Source organism: Dasypus novemcinctus, chromosome 19, assembly GCF_030445035.2.
Source record: "Dasypus novemcinctus isolate mDasNov1 chromosome 19, mDasNov1.1.hap2, whole genome shotgun sequence".
Lineage (NCBI taxonomy): Eukaryota > Metazoa > Chordata > Mammalia > Cingulata > Dasypodidae > Dasypus > Dasypus novemcinctus.
In genome coordinates this window covers 21,343,644-21,365,560 of record NC_080691.1, presented here as the reverse complement: position 1 = coordinate 21,365,560, position 21,917 = coordinate 21,343,644, and the positions used below count along the sequence as shown (strand labels likewise).

The window sequence follows — 21,917 nt, the reverse complement described above, 5'->3', positions numbered from 1 at the left end:
AACAAGCTCCTTTCTTCTCTGGCAAATGTAGTAAGGTCAGAGCACTTGACTCTCTAAAAATGTCACTTTTCCTCATAACTTACTTATCATAGCTATCATTTATAAGGCGCCTCTTTAACCACTGACTATAAAACAGGGAAGCAGTAGAAGCTTTACCATGAATCACGTTATAATTTCTCCTACTGAAAAATTTCTGATTCTTTAAAAAAAATTGTCTTGAAGCTATGCTTGAGTTAACTAGAGCAGAATTCCTTCTTTGTGTAGCTGATTGTAATGGCAGCAAAGCAGCTGCCCTCACCCTAGGAGGGAGGAGCCTACCGTAAATGGATTCTGAGGTCATGGCTCATCCGTTAAATCCCAGAGCAGAAAGTGGACTGTGTCAGCAAATGAAAGACGTGCTTTTGTCTTCCTTTGTTTTGCAAAAGGTGCACTCAGCTAAACACAAAAGTGGCCAAACTTACCACAGAGCTCAAAGAAGAGCAGGAAATGAACAAATGTTTGCGAGCCAACCAAGTCCTCCTGCAGAATAAGCTGAAGGAAGAGGAGAGGGTGTTGAAGGAGACCTGCGACCAAAAAGATATGCAGATCACCGAAATCCAGGAGCAGCTGCGTGATGTCATGTTCTACCTGGAAGCACAGCAGAAGATTAACCATCTGCCTGCTGAGACCCGGCAGGAAATTCAGGAGGGACAGATCAACATTGCCATGGCCTCAGCCGCAAGCCCCGCCTCTTCCGGAGGCAGCGGGAAGCTGCCTTCCAGGAAGGGCCGCAGCAAGAGGGGCAAGTGACCTTCCGAGAAACAGATATCCCTGAGACTGTTTTCCCTGGCACTAAGGGGGTGTGCTGGAACCTATGGCTAAATGTAAGGGCGCACTCTAAATAAGTACATCAAGTGAGGATCGACCCACAGTTGTTTGGATCTTTTATTTCCTAGTGTGTGATTTAATGAATGTAGAGGGGTGATGACTAGAAGAACTGATGGAAATGGGCAGTTTTTAAAAGGTGGCTGCTTTTTCAACCATAATAGTTCACTAACCTCAAACATTCTAATGACCATTTTGCCTTCCTACTTGATAGATGCCCCAATTCTGCTGTACATTTTTCTGTTGTATTTTTTGAATTGGTATGTTTGACCCTGAGTTCTGGGGTCAGTTTAAGACATTACATTTTTTTTGTAACCGCAAAGGTAATGTTAGCATGAGAACACCAAGCCTCCCTGTGATCATAGCGGCACTATAAAGAGAGCTTCCCATTGGCTCCTGAGGATTTATGAAAACACCCTAATGTTAGTCTCATGTCTTTGTCATCCACCTCTTCCTCTGGGGGATCAAAGAATTTGTTTGAATGTTATATGAAAAGAGGCTGGGCCTGTACCAAGCACTGGCTTGTCACCAACAGCCATCTCTTCCTGCTCTAGGGCTAGACAGGAAAAACAAATGACCCAGGGCAAAATAAGTAGACCTAGTGTAGGAAAAATGGTGGTGTTGCCACTTTACTTTTGGTGATTCCACACTTTGTTTTGAACTTCAAATAAGAAGGTTCAGATCTCAAAGTGGATTACCTACCATCTAGCAAGAAAAGGAGGCAGATTTATAATCCACTTGAAAATGTAGAGTGAGGCCTCTGACCAGCTGATAGTTTATTTTGCTGGGATCAGTGTTTTCTGAATGTTTACAGAAGATTGGGCTGCATGTTCAGGTTGCGGTCAGAAGGAGCTTGGGCAGATTTTCAATTATGCTTTCAAGATATAGCCAGAGGGTGTTTATAAATCTGAAAATTAGAATGTAAACAGAGCCGCCTTTAAAACTGCCATGTAATGCTTGTGGCCCAACAGAGGGGCTGTGTGCCATTAACATCAAATAATTTGTAATATGTAGTAACTGAGCAAAATTAAAGTAAGATCCATGTTGGATTTAGTTTTAAGAAAAGAGATAACAACATACTGTTATATGATGGATTTTTTTTTCTTCCTCGTAATTAGCCAAAGTGTTCAAATTATCATATTTTGGAATTGGTTTTTAGCCTGAAATTAGACTTCACCCCTTTGACCTAAACAGTTTGATATAGCAACTGTATTATTAATCACCATTTTTGTGGGATGTGCTGCAGCATTTCCTGAATAACCTTATGTGTAACTTTGCGAAACGAATGTACTTACACATTCTCAATTTTTACTTAGGGCAGACCAACTCTGTAAGTCCACCTTGGACTTAGATACAGGTATCTTAAAGCAAGAGTGGGAAAGTAAAGCATAACCTAATTCTCTTTCCTATAGAGATTCTATTTTATTTAAAATCTATTTTTACACTAGTTAAAATCCTGCTTTTTTGGCCAAGTACTTGTCTTGCATGTCTGACCTTGCAGAAGCTGGGGTGGATTGTAGCATACTAATTAAGAGAATTAGAAGTGGTTTATAAAGCTTGCTGGCTCCTCATTTCTCTATGATCTCCTCCATTAAAGCAGCCATGGCACCAGCTGGGAGAGCAGAGGTTTTTAGCAAAGGTGGGATAAATGCTTTGAAAGACTATGCCCAGAGGAATGAGCAAATAGGCAAATGTTTCCAAATTACTTGAAGGTTAAAAAAAAAAAACAGGAAAAACAAAATCTTATCAAGATATGTAAAGACTGTTTTTTAAAACAGAGTCATGTGTTTTGAATTTGAGAAAATTACTAAGATAGGAGCTGTTAGTGTTTTGTTCAGGATGGAATGAACCACTTAACATATCTGTAAGACTTTAAATGATGAAGTTGCATTAAAATAACCAAACTTTGAAATTATTTTGCCCTGTGTGAAATTTGTGTCTTTCTGATTGTCATTTGTTTGGGAGGATGTAGCTAATAAAGAGTCAATGGTCTGGATTTCAAAAGAAGTATAAAAATCAACCCCTCAGCAATACAGTGAACAGCTAGATTATTCATCCTTCAGCCACTCCAACTTCCTAAATTAATAAAAAGGAGCTGATTAAAAAGGGAAAATTACCTGAGTTTGGAGCTCAGGTAGGTAAAGATCCAAACTGCTTTTGCAAACTAAAAGCAATCAATTTATAAACCTGAGAATATTTCCCAGGTCCTACCACACTGATATTTTTAGTTTTAGTTTTGGAAACTGTCACAAATATGACTTCTTAGAATATATTGGCAAAAGTATTTTTAATTGATTTCAATCTGACAGGACAGTGATAAAAATAATACGCCGTACGGAAACCTCCAACATACCCCTACCCCTCAGATACCCAGATCCACCAGTTTTAATATTTTGCAACATTTACTTTTATATGCCTGCCTATCTTGTTATCCATTTTCTAAGCCATTGAGTATAGATTGTATACATCTTGCTCTTGCTCCTTGAATACTTAATACTGTCATGTACATTTCTTAAGCACCTTATGTAACCACTTGAAGTTCAGTTAGCAAGTTCAAGAAATTTAACATTGATATAAAGTTTACAATCTATATTCCAAATTTCTGTATGTCCCAATAATGTCCTTTTGAGCCTTTTCTCCTCTCTTACTAGATCCCATCCAGTGTCATGTATAACATTTCATTGCCATTGTCTTTAGTTGCTCTTAAAAAAAATTTTTTGTTTGGGAACATATATACAACATAAACTTTCCTGTGTCTACCATTCAGTGGGATTAATCACATCCATAATATTGCAGTACCCTCACCACATTCCATTATTAAAACTCCCATCCCCCAAACAGAAACATCACACCCATTATGCATTAACTCCCCATTCCCTCTGCCCCTGCCTCTGGCAATCTGTAATTTCTGTCTCTCTGAGCTTGCATATTTTCCAATATTTTCTTTGTAGTTACCTATGGGGCTTAAATATAACATCCTAAATCTTTAGCAGTTTGCTTTGATACCAACTTAACAGTATGTTCTTATATCCCTCCATCCCCCCCACCTTTGTGTAGTTCTTGTCACAAATTACATGTTCATATAATATGAGTCTAAAACCACTGATTTATCACTACATTTTAGGCATTTGTCCTTTAGATACTATAGGAAGTAAAAGATGGTGGTAAAAAAATTATTTACATATGTAAGTAACCTCACTAGAGATAATCATGCAGCTTTGATCTATTTACCCTTACTAGAGATAACCATGCAGCTTTGATCTGTCTATTATCCTTTCCTTTCAACCTTCAGAACTCTCTTTAACATCCCATGTAGGACAGATCTAGTGGTAATGAACTCCCTCAGTTTTTGTTTATCTGGAAATGTATTAATCTCCCCATCATTTTTGAAAGACAGTTTTGCCAGATGCAGAATTCTTGGTTGGCAGTTTTTGCTTTAAATATGTCAAACCAAGAAGGCCTTCCTGCCATCTTGGTTTCTGATAAATTAGCACTTAATTTTATTGAGACTCCTTTGTAATGTGACACATTGCTTCTCTCTCGCAGCTTTCAGAATTCTCTTTCTCTTTCACATTTGACAGTTGGATTATACATCATTGTTGGTCTATTTGAGTTTATCCTGTTTGGTGTTTGTTGAGCATCTTGGATGCATATGTTTATGCCTTTCATTATATTCAGGAAGTTTTCAGCTACTGTTTCTTTGATATTCTCTCAGCCTCTTTCTCTCTTCTCCTTTGGGACTCCCACAATGTGTAGTTTAGTCAGACGCCTGATTTCTTTCTCTTTTGTAGAGATTTAGTGGCGGGAGATTGTGTTACTGCTGCTCTTTGATTCTTGGCTTGACCTGAATCGTTAGGATTGTCCCTGTAAGTTGCTCAAAACTGGGCTCTGGACCCAGTAATTGGTTGCGGACCCATTTCCTAGGGCCTTGGGGAGGAAGGCTATAAAGGCCGGAAAAAAACTTAGTTATTTTTAATTTTCTTACATGCACTTCCTTGTTCTGCCAGCAGATGGTGGACTTTGACAGCCCTCTCAGTTCAACGCCTGGTCAGAGTGTTTGATGGAACACAGACCAGATTACCGGGATAGCGCTTCCTACCTGGAGGCTAAGAGCCTTGTAATTCAAACTTGCTCTATGACAGTTCTCCAGACTTCTCTGGCAGCCCCCACCCAGGGTAAGAAATATTTCTGCTCCCTTCTGCATCCTTAACAATCAGTCCCAGTTAATACAGAAGGAGATTGGGAGGGTCGTATGTCTTTAGCCTTTTGCCTACTCCCCAGGCAAACAATGGCACAGCCCTTCCTGGCCTGGAAGGGCTCCTGGAACACAGCAGTCCAAATCTGTGGGTCAGAAGCTAAGTCAGCCTTAGACTGTGTCCCTCTCTCTCCCCTTTCCTGGGGAGGTGGATCCCTGGAGGCCCCTTTGTCTATAGCCACAGGACCAGGGGCCTGAGAATTCTAAAGTGTCTTTAGTATGGGGCATGGTGCTGGCAGCAGCAGCCGCTGGTTTCAGCTCACAGTTCTGCAGTCATGATTCCCCACTCCTTTGTTCCTTACTCCTCTGGGCGGTGTCCAGCCTTTCACCTGGTGTCCTAAACCCTAGAAGATCTTTTTCCAGGCTGTTTCAGCCTGTCCTATAGCTATTTTTCTGGAGGAGAAGAGTCCCGTGTCTCTCTGCACAATGTGTATATTCATGAACTTGATGGTGTCCCACAGGTTCTTCAGGCTTTGCTCGCTTTTCTTCATTCTTTTTCTTTCTGCTCCTCAGACAGAATGGAATATTCTCTTGTCTTATCTTAATGTTATCTGTTGCTTTCTTCTGCCAGTTCTCTAATCTGCCGTGTTGGGTAATATTAAGCACTGAACCAACTACCCCCTCCTGCTTGCTTGAACAGTAAAATTGTCTGCATCAAAGGGGCTAAGGAATTCATTTAAATAGTGTGGCAGTAGAGTGGAGAATTGGGCAAATCACGAGTGAATAACCTCTCATAACTTGGAAACCCCTCTTCTAGTGAAGTCAGGATACATGAGCTACAAATACTACCTATAAGACAGGCCTGCTATATGCAATGTCACTTTGCTAGTGTTGGTAGCATATTTTGGCTTGTGTTTTGGAGTCATGGCTTTATCTGAAGAGGGGACATCATTCTTACAATATTTTGTAAGCGAATTCATTTTGCCAGGATAAAGCTGAATTGACTCTGCTTCACAGTGATTCTGCTGCATAATCTCTCTCAGGCAAAGAAGGGAAATTTTCCTGGTTGATAAAGGCGTCCTATGAGTTTCTTAAGAAATGATTCTGCTTCTTAAATGGTATCAGGGTACACCTAAACTACCCAAAGACCCAGCTGCCACCTTCGGTGAGTTTAGGAAGCCACTTAATGTTCTTTGACAGGCCTCTTCTGCTAGCCAATTCTTTTTTTTTTCATTCTTGCCTGTGAAAATTCTTGAAATGGGATTCCTAGACTATTTGCAGAGTGGCTACAGCAACAGATGTAGTTGAAAGTTGAAAGTGTTAAATGTCAGGAAAAAAAATGAAATAATAGGGAGAAAAGACTTTCCCTTCATGAACCTCTAGTTTTAGCCAAGAGCCATGGCCAAATGTCTCCTTCCCTCTGCAAACTGAAGTGGAATTTTTCCCCAAAAACAGTCTATTGCAATTTGCCTGGAGCAAATGAACATTCCTTGCATTTGTGCATTAAGGAACTCCAAAGGAAGTTATATAAGCCTTCCTTTATTTTTTATTTTTTGGTGGATTGTGGGAAGGAGATGGGAGATTTCTTGCACTGATTATGGTGATAATTGACCCATTTATACCCTCTTTTTGTCCCCTTTTCCTTGCACTCCTGAAACTTGTTCCCTAACGATAGTTTCTATCAGACACTGATTTTTTTCTTTTAATGTTATTGTGGTAACATATATACAAAATAAGGGAAGTGGACTTGGCCCAGTGGTTAGGGCGTCCGTCTACCATATGGGAGGTTTGCAGTTCAAACCCCGGGCCTCCTTGACCCGTGTGGAGCTGGCCCATGCACAGTGCTGATGCACGCAAAGAGTGCCGTGCCACGCAGGGGTGTCCCCCGCGTAGGGGAGCCCCACGCGCAAGGAGTGCGCCCCGTAAGGAGAGCCGCCCAGCATGAAAGAAAGTGCGGCCTGCCCAGGAATGATGCCACACACACAGAGAGCTGACACTACAAGATGACACAACAAAGAGAAACACAGATTCCCGTGCCACTGACAACAACAGAAGTGGACAAAGAGCACACAGCAAATAGACACAGAGGACAGACAACTGGGGTGGGAGGAGGGGAGAGAAATAAATCTTTATAAATAAAAATAAAAAAAATAAAATTTCCCATTTCAACCCCTTTCAAGTACACAATTCAGTGGTGGTAATTATATTCTTGATGTTATGCTACCATCACCACTATCTATTACCAAAACTTGCATCACCCCAAACAGATACTCTATGCCCATTAAGTGTTAACTCCCCATTTCCAACCCCTACCCCTGCCCCTTTTAACCTGTCTAATTTCTGACTATGGATTTGCATATTTTAATTATGTCATATAAATAAGATCATGTAACATTTGCCCTTTTTTTCCTGACTCAGTTTGATTTAGCATATTTTCAAGGTTCATCCATCTTGTAGCCTGTATTAGAACTTCATTCCTTTATACAACTGAATAATATTCCATTGTATGGAGAATCCACATTTTGTTTATCCATTCTTCAGTTGATGGACACTTGGGTTGCTTTTGCTTTTGGCTATTGTTAAGTAATGCTGCTCTGAACATCTGTTCACAGATAATAATTTTGAAAACTGATTCCAGAAGCCAGAACTATTACAGAATCATTTAAGAATAATTTTCATGAATATTGAGTAGTCTCTTACCGTAATTCTGTAAACTTAGGAAAGTATGAAAGGGGCTATGCAGTTGGTCCTTAATCTGATTTTTTGCATTGTTGCTGCATCAGAGAAGGCCAGGAAGAGATGAACAATTTTATACAAAATGATAGTGATGTCTGGGGCCTAATGTTGAATTGCTTCAGGTCAGAAACCTCACAGGAATCATTTAGAAAATATGGTATTGGTACTTGGCACATAGCTGCACTGGTGCAGATAATATTTATTTTACTTTATGTATATATGTATGTATGTATGTATTTTTTGAGGCACCAGGGCCAGGGATTGAAACTGAGACCTTGTATATAAGAAGCTGGCGCTTAACCACTGAGCTGTACCGGCTCCCCTGAGTTGGTTTCTTCGTTCTTTGTTTTTCAGAGGTACTGAGGATCAAAGCCAGGATCTTGTACATGGGAAGCAGGCGCTCAATCACCTGCACTACATCTGCTCCCCAGATAACATTTATTACTCAGTGAATGAAAGCAGTTTTTCTTTTCTTCTTCCCCTCCCCATCCCCTGCTGTTTTTTGCTGTCTGTGTCCATTTGCTGTTTGATCTCCTGTATCTATTTCTCTTTTTGTCTTCTCATCTTTGTCCTCTAGGATTCACTGGGATTCAATCCTGGGAACCTCTAATGTGGAGAGAGGTTCCCTGTCAACTGCACCACCTCAGTTCCTGGTTCTACTGTGCTCCACCTTGACTCTCCCCTTTGTCTCTCTTTTGTTGTGTCATCATCTTGCTGCATGACTCACTTGCACTGGCACTGGCTCACCACACGGGCACTCAGCTTGCTGTGCAGGCACTCGGCTCGCCACGTGGACACTGGCTTGCCGTATAGGTGCACAGGCACTCACATGGGCACTCGGTTTGCCACACGGGCACTCACACAGGCACTCAGCTCACTCACCACATGGGCACTCAGCTTGCCACGCAGGCACCCACGTGGGCACTCAGCTCACCGCACGGGTACTTGGCTTACCATGTAGGCACTTGGTTTGCCATGCGGGCACTGGCTTGCCACGTAGGCACGCTTTCTCTTCTTTTTCACCAGGAGGCCCCAGGAATTGAACCCGGGTACTCCCGTGTGGTAGGAAGAGGCCTTATCACTTGAGCCACATCCGCTTCCCAATGAAAGCAGCTTTGCTCATTTTCATACCATGTTCTAAATCCCCTGGCCCAACTCTCCATTTAGATCCATTTCCACGATTGCCTCTAGAAATAAATGCAGACATCTTTGTCCAAGGCAGGAGTTCAATCAAAGAGTGACGTTGTAACCAAGGATTAAAAATTAACAATTATGATAACAAAATCATTATATAGATGCCTTTATAGTATAAAATAGCAAAATGTTAGTATCCAAAATCACTGAAGCTAGCTAGAGAGGTCTCACCCTTGTTTATGGAGTAGACTCACCCTTGTGTGTGTTTACTATTGGGATTGTGAGCACTCTACCCTCCTCTGTTTAATATTCATACAAAAAACCTTGTGACTCATCTCTACTCTGTACTTTCCTACCTCGGAACCTTGATCTCTGAAATGATTATAACTTTGTGACCCCGACCCCTGGCTTGGGGCCCACCCCTGTTTGTCCTGTTTATTAATGAAGTTACCTCTGTCCAATTCCACCCAATTATTCATTAGCACCCGGGGTTATAAAATATTAGAATTTCTGCAGATCAGGGAGGCAGTTTCTGTGCTTGCACAACTAATAAACTCTCTCTTTGAAGTCCCAGTGTCTCAGGAATTGGCTTTAAAGACACATTGGGAGGAAAGAACCTGCTTTTGTTTGGGTATCAAAATCACCTGCTCAGTCCTGGAATATGAAGGTTTACAATACCCAGGCTAGGGAAGCGGATGTGGCTCAACAGATAGAGTGTCCACCTACTATATAGGAGGTCCAAGGGTTCAATACCCAGAGCCTCCTGGCTTGTGTTGCGAGTCGGCCCATGCACAGTGCTGCTGTGCGCAAGGAATGCCAGCCCTCGCGTAAGGGTGCCCCCTGCACAAGGAGCGGCCCCTATGCAAGGAGAGCTGCCCCACACGAAACTGCAGCCCACCCAGGAATGAGTGGTGCCACACACACAGAGAACTGACGCAGCAAGGTGACGCAACAAAAAGAGACACAGATCCCCAGCGCCGCCTGATGAGAATACAAGCAGACACAGAAGAACACACAGCGAATGGACACAGAGAGCAGACGGGAGGGGGGGGATAAATCTTTAAGAAAACAAACAAAACAAAACAATACAATACTCAGGATAAACCCACTCTAGTAAAATACAACTGACAATGGAATTATTTTCAAAAGATAAACCTGATTATAAAACTACTAGAAGAAAAGGTAGGGAAACATCTTCAATACCTTGTAATAGGCGGTGGTTTCTTGGACCTTATACCCAAAGCACATGCAAAAAAAGAAAAAATGGATAAATGGAACTTCCTCAAAATTAAACATGTTCATACCTTACAGGACTTTGTCAAAAGGGTGAAAAGGCAGCCAACTAAATGAGAGAAAATATTTGGAAATCACATATCCAATAAGGGTTTAATATTCAGGATATAGAGAGAGATGTTACAACTCAACTATAAAAAGACAAATGACCCAATTAAAAAATGGGCTGAAGACTTGAATATACATTTGTCCAAAGAAGAAATACAAATGGCAAAAAAATACAACACATGAAGAAGTGCTCAGCATCACTAATGATTAAGGAAATGCAAATCAAAACAATGAGATAGCATTTCATACCTATTAGGACAGATGGGAAACGGACTTGGCTCAATGGATAGGGCACCCGCCTACCATATGGGAGGTCCGCGGTTCAAACCCAGGACCTCCTTGACCCATGTGGAGCTGGCCCACGCGCAGTGCTGATGCACACAAGGAGTGCCGTGCCACGCAGGGGTGTCCTCTGCGTAGGGGTGCCCCATGTGCAAGGAGTGCGCCACATAAGGAGAGCCACCCAGTGTGAAAGAAATTGCAGCCTGCCCAAGAATGGCACCACACACAAGGAGACCTGACACAGCAAGATGATGCAATAAAAAGAAACACAAAATACTGGTGCCAGTGATAAGGATAGAAGCGGTCATAGAACACCCAGCAAATGGACACAGAGAGCAGACAACTGGGGGTGGGGGAAGGGAAGGAAAAAAAAAGAACACACAGTGAATGGACACAGAGAGTAGACAACTGTGGGGGGGAGAGAAATAAATACAAAATAAATACATCTTTAAAAAATTAAAAAAATAAAAAGAGAACTACAAGTGTTGGAGAGGATGTGGAGAGATAGGAATACGTATCCACTGTTGGTGGGAATGCAGAATGGTACATCCACTGCGGAAGACTGTTTGGCAGTTCCTAAAGAAGTTGAATATAGATTTGCCCGGTGACCTGCAATACCACTACTGGGTAGATACCCAGAAGAACAGAGAGCAGTGACACGAACAGACACCGATGTTCATAGCGGCATTATTCACAATTGCCAGAAGTTGGAATAACCCTGGTGTCCATCGACAGATGAACGGATGAACAAACTGTGGTCTATTCACACGATGCAATATTATGCAGCTGTAAGAAGAAATGAAGTCGTAAAGCATATGACAACACGGATGAACTTGAAGAACATTATGTTGGCGAACCAAGCCAGATACAAAAGGACAAATACTGTATAATTGTATTACTATGAACCAAATATATTGTGTGATATATTGTATGATTCAAAAAAAATGTTTAGGTATCCAGTACATTTAATTGAGAAATGTAAAAAAAAGAGAAACTAAAACTGAGCATAAATGTCGAACTGGAAAAGCAGTGCCGACTGGGCTTCAGTAGAGTTAACTTCTGCTGCTTTGCCCCAAAGGAGTAGCAGGTCCCAGGCCAAATCCTGTACATTGGTTTCCTCATTTTAAAAGTAAAAGCCCAGATCGATTTATGATTCTAAATTCCCAATTCCCTGGTTATGGTCCTATAGGCAAAAAGGTTCAAATATTCGCTGGAGAACTGGAGAAGTCATGCCCCGTTAAAAGAATGAGGTGTTTCCGCAACTTGAGAAACTTGCCTCTATCACTTTCCATTATTAACCTAACACTTAGAACCAAAAGGCTTCAGTGCTAACTGAAAAGAAGGAACATCTAATTTCTGGAGAAGAACAGAGCCCAGAGAAAGACCTAGAAGTTAAGAAGAGTAAACGAAAAATTTTAAGAGGAAAAAGGAGAGTGACTGCCTTGGAAACACTCCAAAGAAGAGCAACCAAAATGAGATATCACATACAGCCAGAGGGTCTTCCAACACCATTTTCCAGAGATTATCTTTTGTGAAAGACTCAGCCTGAGCTGTAGCGGTGCCCACTCCCATATTCTGATTAGTTTACGCTCACACGGAAGGATTGAGCCCAAAATGGTTAGCAAAAAGTACAGCAATAGAAAAGCCACGTCACAACTCCCTCTCTCCCCCCACCGCACACCTGCCCTTGGGGAAGAAATTACAATCCTCTTTTCAAAACACATGTCTCAGTAAAACAGCTTCACTGCATTTGTTTCCATGCTGCAGAAAATCTACACCAACTGGCTTTGATCCCAAATAGGGCCAACTGCAGGACGCCGAGGATTCGGCAGCCAGGAAGAATGCAGAGGCCTGCGCCGTGCACCCTCCCCCCAGCGCATTCAGCTTTAATTATGTGGGAACATGCCTGGGCCGGGGGCTGCTGCCAGAACTCTCCAGGCCCCAGCGGGGGCGGCCCCCCGTCTGTGCTCCGTACAGCCCCTCTGCCAGTGCTGCACTTGCTCTGGCGAGTTTCCTGGCTCTGCTAGGCCAGAGTAACACTGAAAGCTCACTTCCGTCCTTTTCTTCCCACGTGCTGGGTTCTCTTCTCCCTGTGGCCACTTTGCCCCTCATAGCTGTAAGCAAAATATGCTGCTGCTTTCAGAAACAGAATAATCCTGAAAAAGATAACCCAGATCAGGCCCCTCCTCTCTTCTCAGCCCACAGGAGAGCGCTTTTAGGTGAACTCTTAAAAAACAGTTTTCTTTGCACCATCTGAGATAACATTCTTGTGGGAAGGGAGGTAAGTGAGTCTAAATGACCCCTAACGGATTACTGTTAGCATGTGTGACCCCTGGTGGACTAGGAAAAACCTACGAGGACAGCCCTGTAAGAGACTTCTTCCCCAGCTCTGCTGATCCCGGCATTAGGCAATCCAAAGGGTCAGACACAAAATATGTATCTGATAGCACTGGAGCTGCTAGTGCCTCTTGCACTAGCTGGGAATTAGAAATGGAAGGTTGTCCTGCCCAGCTCTTTTGAAGAGTTTGATTCCAAGGCTAGTTAAGCCTGAATCTCCTACTTAGCGAGCCACAGGCACTTGCTGAGGACTTTTTGTGTATTGTGTCATTTAATCCTCACCACCCCTCTGAGAGGTGGGCACGGTTATCCCATTTTATTAATACAAGTCAGGGAACCAAGGCCCAGCAAAGGACAGGACCTGCCGACGTCATGTGGCTGCTTTGTCTGTCCCCGAAGTCTGGGTACTTCACCGCTCTGAGCTCCTGCCTCTTGAATAAATGTGGAAGACATGGCTCCACTTCCTGTTTTCTTGTTGCTTTGGGAAAGGAGAGTATTGAGTGAAGACCACTCTTGAGCATGGAAAGCTGGCCGTGCACACCCACCCTCGGCAAGCCTTCCCCTCTTCTCAGTCGTTTTCTAACTTCTCTTTCTCCTCTCTTCCACTCAGCTGGGTCCCACCCGGAGATGGGAAAGGGAAAGGAAGAGGAAAACAATCCAATACTTTTGCCCTCTTAGCCCAAGGGTGGTCCTGGGGAAATCACTTCATTTCCCTTGCCTGTCATGGCCCCTTCACACTGGGAGTTGGAACCCAGTCTTGCTCAACCACCAGCAGACCTCTCAGTCCTTTTATACAGAGCTACACGGAAGCCAAAGTGCTTTTCCAGCTTGAGATCTTGAACTTCTGAAGAAACCTATCCAGGCTTGAAGGGGTGCTGGTTGGAGAGTGGAAGCTCAGTCACCACCCCTAGAGACACTGTTGAAAGGACCCTTGGGAAGCGGATTTGGCCCAATGGTTAGGGCGTCCACCTACCACATGGGAGGTCCAGGGTTCAAACCCAGGGCCTCCTGACCCATGTGATGAGCTGGCCCATGCGCAGTGCTGATGTGCACAAGGAGTGCCGTGCCACGCAGGGGATGGGAGCCCCATGCGCAAGGTGTGCACCCCATAAGAAGAGCCACCCAGCGCAAAAAAAAGTGCAGCCTGCCCAAGAATGGCACCACACACAAGAAGAGCTGACATAGCAAGATGACACAACAAAAAGAAACACAGATTCCGGGTGCTGCTGACAAGAATACAAGTGGTCACACAGAACACTCAGCAAATGGACATTGAGAGCAGACGACTGAGGGGGGGGATTAAAAAAAAAAGGGCCCTTGTGGGTTGAATTGTCCCCACACAACAGATATTCAGGTCCTCACCTGTGAATGTCACCTTATTTGGACATGGGGTCTTTGCAGATAAAATTGGTCAAGGTGAAGTCATCGTGGGTTAGGGTGGGCCCTAAATCCAACTGTTGTCCTCCTATGAGGGGAGAAATTTGGATGCAGACACAGAGAGAAGATAGCTATGTGAAGATGGGACAGACATGGGCAGACGGGAGCTACAAGCCAAGAATGCCAAGGCCTGCCGGAAGGCACCAGATGCCAGGAGGAAGGCGTGGGGCAGATTCTTCCCTGGAGTCTCGGAGGGAGCCCGGCCCTGCCAACACCTGGATTTCAGACTTCAGCCTCCAGGCTGCAAGGCGACATTTCTACTGTTTTAACCCACCCAGTTGGCGGGGCTGTGTCAGTACAGCCCCAGGAAGGTAACACAGGGGCATAAACAGGCTAAGTGAAAACAGGTTCTGGGGGATCAGCTTCATCTGAGGCTTTAGCTTATTATGGAATAAAGAGATGAGAGAAAGCCAGGAACAAAATCCTTACAAACTGCAGGGGAATATTATGAAGCAGTGCCAACTGTTAATTTGGCAGGTGTAAATTGGTGGTGTCTATGCGCAAGTGTGTTCCAAGAGCCTTTGCTTTTTCTTTCTGTTTTTTATAACAAGTCAAATTGAATTCTATGGCGTAGATTCAAATATCTCTTTTTTTTTTTTTTTTTTTTTTTGATACCAGTGCTGGGGATTGAACCCAGCACCTCATATGCAGAAAGCTGTCACTCAACCACTGAGCCACATCAGATACCTGCCTCTTTTTGTGTTAATTCACACCCCCACTTATTTCCATTTATCTTATTTACAAATATGTCTTCTAAATGCTATAAAACAATATCAGGAGCAGATGTATTTTAAACAGTCGAGCGCCTACTTCTCACTTGGGAGGTCCCAGGTTCAGTTCCTGGAGCTTCCTAAAAACAAAAAACAAATAACAAGCAAACATAAGAAAAAGCCAATTCAGGAGAGCAGACGTGGCTCAGTGGTTGAGCATCAGCTTCACATATGAGGTCCTGGGTTCAGTCCCTGGTCCCCATACCCCCAAAAAACAAAAAACAAACTTTATCTTTTAAAATACAAAAGTGTATTGTTTGCATATTTTTATTGAGATAATTAACATACAATAGAATACAGATCTTAAGTATTCAGTTGGATGAGGTTTGACAATTGTATACATTTGTGTAACCACCACAAATTAAGATATAGAACATCTCCATCCTCCCAGAAAAATAGAATGTCCTATTTTATTTATTTTGTCTTTGTTTTGTTTATGAGGCGCCACGGATTGAACCCGGGACCATGTAAATGGGAAGCAGGCACTCAACCAGTGAGCTACACCCATGCCCCAAAATGCTCTGTTTTAAAAAAGGAAAATATAGAGAAAAAAATTAAAATCACCTTTTCACACTGGAGGAAATCCTTAATACTTTAGTGTGTTTCTACTAGTATTTTCTGTTTCTTTTTTTTTAAGATTTATTTATTTCTCTACCCCCTCATTGTTTACACTTCCTGTCTACTCTCTGTCTGTTCATTCTGTGCTCTCTGTGTTTGCTCATCTTTTTTAGGAGGCACCAAGAACTGAACCCAATTACCAGAACCACCACCGCTCCCTGTTGTCATGTCTCTCACTGTGCCTCCTTGTTGCATCATCTTGTTGCGTCCACTTGCCATGCCAGCCCATCACATCAGCTTGCTTTCCTGCTCATCTTCTTCAAGGAGGCACGGCGAACTGAACCCGGGGCCTCCCTTGTGGTAGGCGGGTGCCCAATTGCTTGAGCCACATCCGCTTCCCTCTTCCAGTATTTCCTGTGCTTTTTCTTTTTACATATTATTCTTTCAGTAACTACTCAAGGGTCTACTGTGTATGTACCAGACACTGTGGATAGATTCTGGGGTTACAGGAGGGAATGTAAGTCCCAGGCCTCGCCCTCCTGAAAACAAACAGAACTATATAAATTTTCAGATAATGTAAGTGCTAGGAGGAAAAACAAAACTGGGTCAGGGTACAGGACTGAGAAGTTAAAAACAGTCTGCAGATGAAATTTTTTCCTGATTTTTTTCACTTTGCTTTATGTCACAAACATTTCCCATGACATTGAAAATAATGTGGAAGCATCCTTTTTACTGGCTACATCATGTTTTTCCCATATGGACATACCATAATTTACTCAGCCTTTTAAAGCAGAGTTTGGCAGGAGAGACAGTAAATATTTTAGGCTTTGCATGCCATATGGTTTCTATCTCAACTACTCCACTTCGCCATTGTAGTGCCAAGGCAGCTAGGGGCAATACATAAGCAAATGGGCATAGTTGTTTGTAAACTTTATTTATAAAATCAGGTTGCCAGCTAGTGGCTATAGTTTGCCAAACCCATTTTATTTAATTTAATTTATATATATATGTATATATATCTTTTTTTTAATTTTTTTTTTCTCTCCCCTTCCCCCTGCCCCTGTTGTCTGCTATCTGTGTCCATTTGCTCTGTGTTCTTCTGTGTCCGCTTGCATTCTTGTCAGTGGCACTGGGAATCTGTGTCTCTTTTTGTTGCTTTATCTTGCTGCATCATCTCTCCATGTGTGCGGTGCCACTCCTGGGCGGGCTGCACTTTTTTCACATGGGGCAGCTCTCCTTGCGGGGCGCACTCCTTGCACGTGGGGCTCCCCTAAGCTGGAGTGCCCCTGTGTGGCACAGCACTCCTTGCCCGCAGCAGCACTGCATGTGGGCCAGCTCCACACAGGCCAGGAGGCCCTGGGGATCAAACCCTGAATCCTCTGTATGGTAGGCGGACACTCTATCAGTTGAGCCATGTCCGCTTCCCAGCCCCCATTTTAAAGCAACAAATTTCAAGGTTCTTTATAAATTATTTCTGCTCCTTTAAGTCCCCTTTACTCCTTTTTTCTGTCCACCCTTCTTTTGCTATGGTTTAACTTTGCACTACTGCCTAGTGAATAAAGTTCACTTGCTTGTACTTCTGTAATTCCTCATTATTGGAAAAGGATTTTCCTGCATCCCTAACCAGTCGATCTCCCATGAGGAGTGAGCTGAAAAATATCTATAGATGGTAGGGTCTATTTCTTTTTTTTTATCTTTCACGTACTAGGGATTAGATAAAATCTGAAAAAATAAGAAAATGTACGAATCTACATTAGCAAGTTGACAGGATCCTTCTAGTAAAAGTTATAAGAGCCTGGCATTTGGGAAGCAGGCATGGCTCAACTGATAGAGTGTCTGCCTACCATATGGAGGGTCCAGGGTTCGATCCCCAGGGCCTCCTGACCCGTGTGGTAAGCTGGCCCATGCTCAGTGCTGCTGCGTGCAAGGAGTGCTGTGCCACACAGGGGTGCCCCTGTGTAGGGGAACCCCACACACAAGGAGAATCACCCGTGTGAAGAAAGCACAGCCCACCCTGGAGTGGCACCCCACACACAGAGAGCTGGCGCAGCAAGATGACGCAACAAAAAAGAGATGCAATTTTCCAGTGCCACTGGATAATGCAAACAGATGCAGAAAAATACACAGCGAGTGGATACAGAGAGCAGACAATAGGGGGAAGGGGAGAGAAATAAATAAAATAAATCTTTTTTTTTAAAAAAAGAGCCTGGCATTAGCAGTCATCTTACAACCCCAATAGATTTTTCTACTCTGACAGGTTTCTAGGGGTTACTTTGGGCCACAGTATCCTTTGCTCTGGTGACTTTGGTTTTGAGTCAATTCAGGAAGGAAAAGGAGGAAGCCCTTGAGGGATTTTATTTGGGGATGTCACAGATTTCTGATTTGCCTCGTCACGTATAGGTAGACAGGGATGCAAATTAAGACGTCACACCCCTTGTGTGTTCCCTTCATGATGTTTAAAGTAATTTCATTTCTCTGTTTTGTGTTTTTTCCTTGCCTGCTCCCACTGACAACAGACTCCTTGCAGCCAGGGTTTACGCTTCATTCCTCACTCTTCCCAGTGTTGTTGACTAAACGGCTGAATAACTGTCGAGGGTACCTGATCACTCACAGAACTGGGATTACAGCCCAGATCTCCTGCCTCCTAATTTCTATGGCCTTCCACAATCCCTCCCTAAAAAAGCTTCTTTCTAATTGAGAGTCCCCATGAAATGAGCCTCCAGATGGCTGATTTGCATAGTCACCGCAAAGAGTAATTAAGTGTTTGAGCTATCTAGGTTCAAATCCCACTTCCTTCCCTTACTGGCTGTTGGTCCTTACTGAGTCCAGTGCATTGTGTGATTTAGTTTTCTGCGGCGGCCGCAACAAATTACCACAAACCGGACGTTTTAGAATAACAGAAAGTTATTCTCTCACAGTCTCGGAGGCTAGAAATCTGAAATCAACCCGGCTTTCTCTGAAGGCTCTAAGCGAGGATCCTTCCCTGCCTCTTGCAGCTCCTGGTGGCTCCAGCTGTTCCTTGGCTTGTGGCAGCAGCACCCCCACCTCTGCCTCTGCCTTCCACTGGGCTTCTCCCTGTGTCTGTGTCTCCATTTCTATGTCCAGTTTTCCCTCTTCTTGTAAGGACACTAATTATATTGGATTTAGAGCCCACCCTCATCCAGTGTGACCTCATCCATCCAAATAAGTTACATTCCCAGGGACCAGGGGTTCGAACTTGACCCTCTTTTCGGGGGATTCAGTTCACAACACTGCGCTTCAGTCTCCCCGCCCATAAAACATGCAAAATCAATAATGGCCACCCGATAGGGCTGATATGACAACTGAATGACTTCATGACTGTAAAGCACCTGGCACAGGGTTCAGTCAATGGCAAAAGCACAGAGAAGCAGGAGTGGAGTGGTGCTTTCAAGCCAACTCCTTAAATATGCAGCTCCGGGAGTGGGGCGTCCACACGTGAGCAGCAGGCGTCCCTTCCTTCAGAGAGCTCACCATTGACTAGGAGAGCTCCCACAAGTGTGCCGCCGAGGCTGGGAGGCAGAAGGTGCAGAGGTTATCCTCACGGGCCTGGAACTGGGATTCCTGAGTTCAAATCCCAGCTCTGCCACTACCGAGCAGTTTGAGCTAGGCAAAGTTACTTGACGTCTCTAAGCAGCTGTTTCATCTTCTATAAAATGGGGCTAATAATAGTGTCCGTTGCTTTCAGGATTGCTGTTGGGATTAAATGAGACAGTGCTTGGCTCAGCTCAGTGATCACTGTTCAGCTCTCTGTGTTAGTGTCCTCTTCCTGCAGCCTGCTCCCTGGTGGCCCTTATGCAGCTCTGTCACTGTCTGATCACCTCCCCCCGCTAGACTGAGTGCATCTCAAAGGCAGGGACAAGGAATCCTTCATCTGTATAGCTCAGGCTGGGTCCAGAGGAGGCCCTGAGAACAGGACTGTTGGAATAAATGAAGGAATAAATGAATGAACAAAGGCCAGGCAGAGAAAAGCCAGGTAGACTGAACGATCAAAGGCAGGAAGTGGTCTTCACCTGAGCAATGCTATTACCTGGATATGCCTGCATTTCATAAACACTTGCTGAGTGAGTCAGTAAGTGCCAGGAGAAGCATGACCGAGTGCTTGGGGATTCAGAAGAGGGCAGGATGATTTTGGCTGAGTATACCAGAAAAAAAGGCTTTAGGATCAAGGTAGCACTGAGATGGGCCTTGGAAGGAGAGAGCAAGCTGGCCTGCCCTGGTGATCTTTCTGTTTTTGGAGCACTGAGGCAAATTTCTGGAACATATGAACCTGAGCAAATTCAGCCTGAGTTAGAAGGTGTCCCAACTCAAAATGGCTTACACAATCAAGAATTTTATTATCTTACAACACTAGAAGGTTAGAGATAGGTCAAGTTCTGAGTTGGTTAAATGAGAAGCTAACAACTTCACTATAGACCCGGGATTGTTCCATCTTGCTGCTCAGCCATCCTCAGCAATTTCTCCTCAGACCAATTACCCTGAGGGTAGCAAGATGGCTGCTGTGGTTCCAGCCATTGTGGTTCTCACACGCAAATGTCCACAGAGGAACAAAGGGTCTATCTCTTCCTGGGGTCGCCTTTCAAAGGTTAAAAAATCTTGTCCGGAAGCGTTCCCAGGAGACTTTCCCTCATGCTTCAGGAGGCCAATCATAATTCACCTCCCAAGTCCGGAGATGGGCCTCGTCCCCTCTTAGGCTCACAGAGGGTGAGAAGTGGGGCAGTTGTGGTTGGTTCTCTTAGCAAAGAAATCATAGAAGGAAGTGGATATGACTCAACAAATAGAGCTTCCGCCTACTGTATAGGAGGTCCAGGGTTTGATACCTAGGGCCTCCTGGCCCACGTGGTGAGCTGGCCCACGTAGAGTGCTGCCACGCACAAGGAGTGTCACCCCACAGAGGGGTTCCCCCCCGCGCAACGGAGTGCAGCCTGGCACAGGAGAGCAAACTGCCCAGGAGTGGTGCCACACACACGGAGAGCTGACACAGCAAGACAACGCAACAAAAAAGAGACACAGAGAGGAGACAATATGAGACACAGCGAACTAGAAGCTGAGGTGGAGCAAGAGAATGATGACCTCTCTCCCACTCCAGGAGGTCCCAGGATGGGTCCCCGGAGCTGCCTAATGAGAATACAGCAGACGCAGAAGAACACTCAGTGAATGGACACAGGAAACAGACAACAGAAGGGGGGAAGGGGGGAGAAATAAGGAAAAATAAAAGAAATCATAGAAATAAACTGTGACTGGTCTAACTCAATAATACCAATCCTGTTCCCGTATGCAAGAGATTGGTCAGGATGATTGTGTGACTTGGCGTTGACCAATGAGATGAAGAGGGAAGTCTGCTGGGGCGTTCAGGGAAAAACGTTACTCCCTGAAATGAAAGAGGTAAAAAAGAGAAAGCTCTTCTTGTTCTTCCTGTCTCTTTCCTTCTTTCTTAGGATGCCTCTACATGAGACTGTGGTGCTTGGTGCTACAGGAGCTTTTTTTGTGATCCAAGAGGACGCTGTGATACAAACAAGGTGGTAAGGAATGCCAGGCAGATGAAACAACTGACGTCCACTATAAAACCATCCCACTACAAAACAGGGTTTTAAAAGAATCTTAAATGGATTGTATCAATTTTTGTTGGATTCAATAAATAATTTTCATACCCTCCTAAGTGCCAGGAGCTATATGTTAGCAGCTGAAGCAATAAAGATGATCAAGCAGAGGTCGCTATTCCCAGAGACTTCCCAGTTGAACAAATGATCAGATATATAAACTGGCTATTATGGCTCAATATCATAAAATGCTATGTTCTGGGAACACTAGAAAGGGTGCCCTTAATTTGACCTACCTTTGGGGGTTATGGAAAGCTTCAAAAGAGAAGTGCCACTGAGCTAAGCCTTGAAGTTCAAGTAGGGAGGTTGGCAGGTAGAAAGAGGTGGGATGGGGGGTCATCCCGGGCAGAGGAAACAGCAGGAGCAAAGGCACAAAGGGGAGCAAGTGACTGTGGATCCTGAGAGTGTCATGGGACATTCCCAACTGGCTAAAGCATGAGTCCCCTAATGTTTGGGCGGGGTGGAGAGCTGAATAATGCCCCCCACCAAAGATGTCTCTATTGTCATTCCGGGAACCTGTGACTCTTACCTGATATGGCAGAAGGGACTTCGCAGATGTGATTAAGTTACTGATCTCGCAATGGGGAGATTCTCCTGGATTACGGGGTAGGTACTAAATGCAGTCACATGTGTCCTTATAAGAGC

General features: G+C 44.0%; 1 protein-coding gene across 3 annotated transcripts in view; it reads left to right on the top strand.

The window, feature by feature from the left end:
• BRAP (BRCA1 associated protein) overlaps nucleotides 1–21,322 on the top strand; it is a 49,075-nt gene extending 27,753 nt beyond the window's left edge. For 2 of the 3 annotated variants that reach the window (XM_004483016.4, XM_071210027.1), the window contains exon 12: nucleotides 426–2,776. In XM_004483016.4, coding sequence (XP_004483073.1) covers nucleotides 426–789 — 364 coding nt within the window. In that variant the 3' untranslated portion in view covers nucleotides 790–2,776. Of the gene's footprint in view, nucleotides 1–425; nucleotides 2,777–21,110 lie in introns of those variants that run through there. The other variant, XM_058280974.2, reaches the window with a different exon arrangement.
• The last annotated feature ends 595 nt before the right edge of the window (nucleotides 21,323–21,917 follow it).